Below are 6,243 nucleotides of genomic sequence, written 5' to 3'. Positions count from 1 at the left end.
AAAAAAAAACACACACACACACACACACACACACAAACCAGGCACGTTTATTCCAGAAGCTGAACAAATGTAATTTAATCTCAGCGACTCCTTAAAAGAGGATGACACGGCAGCTTTAGGCCAACGTGGGTTTCGGTTTTGTCTGAGCTGCTGCAGCTCGTCTGGCAGATTTTCTGACAGCTCGGATCACAGCAGCTTTTTGTGATTAACCGTCGTCATGGCAGCTGGATAAAAGGGACCCCTCCCGTTCTGTTCTTCTGGAATTCAGTGTGCTGCAGCTGACTGTCTTCTTCGGAAGAAACTCTGTGATGGATTCCAAGTAAATGTGTCCATATGTCGGTCCTGAGGACCTGGAGCCTCTTGGGCCACGATGAGCAGATGGGGGGCGACCCCCTAATCTGGCTGAATCTGTCTTAACTGAATTCATGGGTCTTCGGGAGGAGGTGGGGGGGGGCGCAGCCAGCTGGCCCAGTGAAAAGCTATCTGACTCCTCTATTCAGGCAGCACATTCCTCCAGTTTGTGCTCGACGATAAGGGATAGATGCAGCGGGGAGGGGGGCGCTGAGTGACCCGCCGAGAGCCTAAAGAGACTCCATGGACTGTGGGGGGGTATTTTCAGAGTCTCTACATTTAAAGCCCCCTCCTCCAGCTGAAGCAGAGAGAGAGGGAGAGGAGGAGGCTGATGGCAGCTGCCGGACAATAGAATGTGAACGTGAACACACTCTTCTCTTTTTACCAGCTTCTGGCAGAGGGGGTAACCTGACCCGAGAAGTCCTGGCCCTCCCCCCCTCTCTAACACGGAACAAAGAAGGCCCGGAAACCCTCCAAGACCCCAGCAGCAAACGCCCGACTTCTCCCCACGCTATAACTTAGGAGCACAACTCCTATTGTCCGAAACGACGAAGTTTCAGGGCTGCCAGCTGTCGCTCAGGCTTTCAGTCTAAAGAGCTCCACAACAGAGCTGAGGGTCTGACACAATCACAGCGCACAGACTGTGTGTGTTACCTGCAAAGTCCAAATTCTCTCCTGACAATTACACAAAGCGATTCCTTCAAATTTTGCGATTTGTTGCACGTGTCAAAACTCAAGGTCCAGGGGCTAAATCCGGGCCGCCATAGCTTTTTATGTGGCCCTTAATACTCCAGATGCCAAATTACATCAATCAGTCCCCTCCAGCAATTGTGTAAATTCCTGCAAAAAATCCCTGCATTTTTCACGTTAATGCATAGTTTTGAGTCAAACCTGGTCAAGTCAACTGGGCTTAATTGATGCCAACTCTGCAGTTGGGCGGTATTTCTTAATTTTATGACATTGCTCCCTCAGCCTTATTCAATCTCAAGTTATAGCGACCAACTTTGCGAGTAACAAAACGTCACCTTTAACATCATACGCAAGTCGAAATATTGCAAAATTCCTTGAAAATATTTCTAAGTTAACGCCATAAAATATTTGATTTCGACAGGATTTCAGCCTGAGGCACAGCAGACATGAATCTGCACATCCTGTTGTGATCACACTTCACTGTGTCAATGACAAAAAACTAGTTTGACTCAGAGAAATAAGAAAAACTGATTCAAAAATAGACACTCCTGATCCAGAACGTGTGCATATGTGTGTGTGTGTGTGTGTGTGTGTGTGTGTGTGTGTGCGTCTTCACCTTAAACCAAGGTTGGCCTGCTGGTTGACCTGAGTGGTGCTGTTGGATCGCCGTAGGTTCTTGATGGAACGGCAGCTCCCGGAGTTGGTGTCGCTCTGCGGGTAGAGAAGCTTTGTTGGGAATGGCCAGGAGGAGTCGATAAAAACAAAGACAAAAACAAACTGTTCTTAGCAGAAGCCCACCAGCGTGTTGCGCTTCCCTCTGCCATCAGCGGCCACAGACACCGACACCGACCGAGAGAAGTGCTTCCCTGGAGACGCGCTGCTGGGCCGTTTGGACACGGAGAGCCGGGAGCCCAACAGGCTGAGGTCCACAGCATCACCAGAAGAACACGGCGGGACAGACGAGGCGCTGCGTGTCGTATGCATGCTTCTAAAATCTGGAAAACATTGCAGAAAGGCATTTTGGAGGGCGTTAAGTAATAAACAATAGAGGCACTGACACTACATATCAAGCAGATTACCAGTAGCTATAAATATTAGCATTGGGTTGTCAAGGAAACAGTTAATATGCCACTTTGGAAAAATAAATTACAAAAGTTTTACTTGAATTTCAAAGCGCTACTATTTTAGAAACATTCTGTATCTTAGCTACAAACCACTTCCTCGTTTTTCCCAAGTCTTTTTAAAATGGCGGAGAGGCCAGATGACTTCATGAAAGAATCATGAAGGTGGTTTTCGATACAGTTCTCTTCCCAAATAGGTTTTTGTTGTTGTGATAGAGGGAATCCTCCTGCATCAACACAAAAATATGAGCACCAATGACAGTAGGTGGGAAACTGTTTCCTTATCAACCAGGTGTATTAGGTACCATCTGATCTGAGCTTGTAGGTGTTGAATATTTACTGAGGAAGGTGACTGTAGTGACACACCTTTTCATCACTAGAGACTCTTTATAGTCCTGTGCCAGGTCGTATGACCAGTCCGTAACCTTCCAAATTGATGCGTGTAAATAAAAACTACGATTACTGCGACTAAAATTAGTACTCTGCGTCTGCAAAAGCTCTGAGGTGAAAGAAAAAGAGTTGGACAAATTTGAGTGAAGCGCAATTGTCAACGGTTGCATCACAGTTAAATAGATAGATTATCTATAGAGCTATAGATCTGAGGTGGTTGTGTTTAAGCAGAATGTTACGGATGAATTAAGAGATCAAATTTGTTGTTTGTAAAGTTTAAATCAATAAAAAAACATAGTGATTAAAAACAAATTTGGGTGAATAAATTGCTCAATAGAAAAGTCTTAATAACTTGAGTTTAACCAGTTTAGGTGTCTTTCAGCTGTTACACTGGTATAATTCTCCTCATAACTACACAATAAATCTAGCAACATGAAATGTTTGCAAACTGCTTCGTCAATTCAGTTTAGGTCAAGCGAATAATACTTTTTAAATTCCAAAGGGTCATTAGGATATCTTTTTAATATTTATAACTAAACATCTTCAGAGTTATATTGTGAAGAGGATGCTCAAGGTATGTTTTTTTTTTTTTCATATAGTTGACATTCAAGACGAGTACTCTAGTCTCTAGTCCTCTGAAACACCCAATAATTGCAGAATCATCTATTTCTGCTGCTGCTGCTGACTTGCACTGAAATAATATTCAGAGTTAAATTTTAACAGCTTGTTTGATGAAGTCAGTTCAGCATGTTGTTTACATGAGGACTCAGAGAGTTGAACCGCTGAAGAACAGCAACCTGTTGCTCCCCCCGCAACACCCAACAACAAATCCACTCACTAAATTCCCAGCCACTGGAAGAACATGGAATCCTCTGGTTACGTTTCCAAATAGTTTACTGCGTCAGCTATAAATCTACAATCTGATTTGTGACCTAAATAACTTAAGGTATTTATGGTGTACTACCACTGAAGGTCAATAATGCTTACTGAAAAGCTACTTTTTGGTAGTTCTTAACTACAAACTTTGACCCAGTCGGTAACAGGAACAGTTTTTGGTAAAGAAACATTTAGTTAATAGTGTTGCAGATTAACTACATGTCTACATACTACATGTCTGCAAGCTGCTGTGAAAAGAGGTCCTAAAACTAAAAGCATGTTTAAGATGCTTTGAAAGCCTCCAAGATTTTAAATGACAATAAATTTTGCTGCCCATCAGTCATCATAGCTCAGCTAACGTCTCTTTTATATTTAGTATTCAAACATTTATACTATGTCATACTTAGTGCAAAACAAACAAACAAAAAAAAGTCAGCACATGATATAATAAAGTGAGCATAAAGTATATTATTTTAATCACATTAGCCACTTGACATCATCTATGTAATAACACTTAAAGAAAATTTCCGTTCTTGTTTCTAGAGGTCAAATAATAACACTGGCTGAGGATAAAACAGAAATTATGTAACAGAATGCTCCTTTGGTCTGCTGCTTTGTATTCTTGCTATAAAAACTTGACCGGTGACGTTTCTGGCAGCAACATCACCTCAAAACCAGCTTTTTACCTACTATCACAGGATGCAGTTTCAGTAGTTCCTGTTGGTAGATATACTTAGACTATTCAGCTATAATTTTCATTTATGTTAACAGCAAAAATAAAAATGTCATTAATGTTTTGCTCCAACAAAAAAAAAACGTATTTGATTTGATCAAGAGATTTTAAAAACTGCACTTCTAAAGCATAAGTCTTTAATCCAATACCTCCATAACATTTGTCATCAGAAATCTATGTCTAATTTCAATTTCAGACTTCAACCATACTGTTTCCTATCAAAAAAAAAATAATGGAATGTAATTTTGTTTTCTCAGCTGGATTTAGTATATTCTACAGTAACAAACATTATTTTTAGGTTGAATAAAGAGACTGTCAAAAATTAAATACTTCATTATTTAACCACTAATAAAGCAGATCATGTATCAAAGATTTTTTTTTTTAATGTTCCCCCTGGTAACATCTTAACAAAAAAGATAAATACTTTCTGTGACTGTAGGTTTTAACTTTTCATAAGCTTTAGGACTACTTAAAAGGCTGTAGCTTTATGGTGGAAGATGGACAAGTCCTGAAAATGCTGCAAGTATACCCAATAACTGGTTTTGTATAATTAGTACTGAATAAAAATATACTTAACTGCATCTGACTTCTGTAAAAACGTTTCTGGGAGACCCTAAGCACCTGCCTAATTTCCTTTTTTGCTTGGCCTACCTCTGAATCAAACACAGAATTACACGCAACACTTGCAAGTTAACATAACCCAAATTTAAATATTACCACAAAATGATACATGCTCCGTAACGTTATGATAATATTTAAATCATGGGTAAAATTTGTGATTTCGTAATTCGAGATTCAGTTGGAATGATAACAGCGCAAACATGTCTTATTAGAAAAGTACTAAAAACGGTGCTTTTTAAATGAAGTCTGGTGGAAGCGTTTCAAGCTAACTGTTCCTTTAACGGCCGTAAAGCCAAACAAATCAGTTTCTCCTCTGGAGGAAAGACTCACTTCACGGACGGGATGGCGTCATGGTGGATAATCTGCAGTATGCTCACACGGACGTGGCTTTTATTTCCAAACAATCCTCCGATAAACAGCGAAAGTCCTCCGTGGACAGTGGAGCAAATAACGCGTATCATCATCTCTGTGGTAACAACACGGATAAATCCCCACCCCCCGCCGTCTGTCATTGGTGGACACGGATACATCGTTTGCGTGTTCTTTCATCTGATTGGTCGCAGAGAAGTGTCAGCCTAATGTACGGATTATAGGGGGCGTATCTTCCCCAACGGTTTGGTTGACTTTTAAACCAACACTTTCTCAAATTGAGCATTTGCAAATAATCACGAGACAAAGTTTTATTCATAATTTTATTAACTGACCTTGTAGGACATAATTAAGAGATAAAGAACAATTAAAATATGCTGCAATATATACACAACGGAAAGGAAAATGTAATTATAATCAGGTCCCCTTATTTAAAACAAATAAATACATCTTATTCCAGGTTTTCTATCTTCTTTTAAACTCCACAGCAGCTCTCCATACATCAGCTCCTTTCCCCAGCAGGATGTCCTCTGGTAAATCCTCCAGTCCCTGCAGAGGTGGAAGCTTTTTCTGCTCCAAATGGCTCTCTAAGATGCACTTGATGCTGCAAACAGCAGGGAGGGGGAAGATGGAGAAAACAACTGTCAGCTCTGGATCTATTGTTTTCACCCCATGCATTCCCTTTTGAGTCCTGGCCCAGCTGCTGCTTTAACAAGAGTGAGCGGTGGCAGAGGGGGTACAACTTAAGCTTTTTTCTGCTGACAGATGGCTGCCTGGAGGGGTCACGCTCTGATCCTGGAAGTCAAAAGGCTCCAAATCCCTGAGGGTCTGGGAGACTGCCAGTTAAGGCTGCCACACGTTGCTCTGATTAAAGCTGTCAGGATTCACCAGATTCCTCTAGATCCTGGTGGTAATCTTTAACTGACAATAGGCACACTTCCTGAAAAAATTCCTCCCAAATCTGGTAAACCAAAATCATAACTTTAAATTCTTTAGGGATGATTTTATGACTTGGTGACAACCTCCTCCCAAAACCAAACACACACGCACGCACGCACGCACGCACGCACGCACGCACGCACGCACGCACGC

At 41.3% G+C, this 6,243-nt stretch overlaps 2 protein-coding genes across 2 annotated transcripts in view; both read right to left on the bottom strand.

Moving 5' to 3' along the window:
• Positions 1 to 1,653: 1,653 nt before the first annotated feature.
• On the bottom strand, positions 1,654 to 5,259 carry LOC103153152 (centrosomal protein of 131 kDa-like). Its single transcript, XM_016661519.1, has 3 exons — positions 5,113 to 5,259; positions 1,840 to 2,036; positions 1,654 to 1,752 (listed from the first exon to the last, which is right to left on the bottom strand). The coding sequence occupies exons 2-3, from the start codon at positions 2,023 to 2,025 to the stop codon at positions 1,654 to 1,656; spliced, it is 285 nt and encodes a 94-aa protein (XP_016517005.1). The 5' UTR covers positions 2,026 to 2,036; positions 5,113 to 5,259.
• Positions 5,260 to 5,460: 201 nt separating this feature from the next.
• rnf213b (ring finger protein 213b) overlaps positions 5,461 to 6,243 on the bottom strand; it is a 36,605-nt gene continuing 35,822 nt past the window's right edge. The window contains exon 65 of the mRNA XM_016661168.1: positions 5,461 to 5,755. Within this exon, the coding sequence (XP_016516654.1) occupies positions 5,617 to 5,755 (139 nt within the window). The 3' untranslated portion in view covers positions 5,461 to 5,616. The remainder of the gene's footprint in view (positions 5,756 to 6,243) is intronic.

This window comes from Poecilia formosa, unplaced genomic scaffold, assembly GCF_000485575.1.
Source record: "Poecilia formosa unplaced genomic scaffold, Poecilia_formosa-5.1.2 Scaffold7, whole genome shotgun sequence".
NCBI lineage: Eukaryota > Metazoa > Chordata > Actinopteri > Cyprinodontiformes > Poeciliidae > Poecilia > Poecilia formosa.
This window is presented reverse-complemented; position numbering and strand designations above follow the sequence as displayed.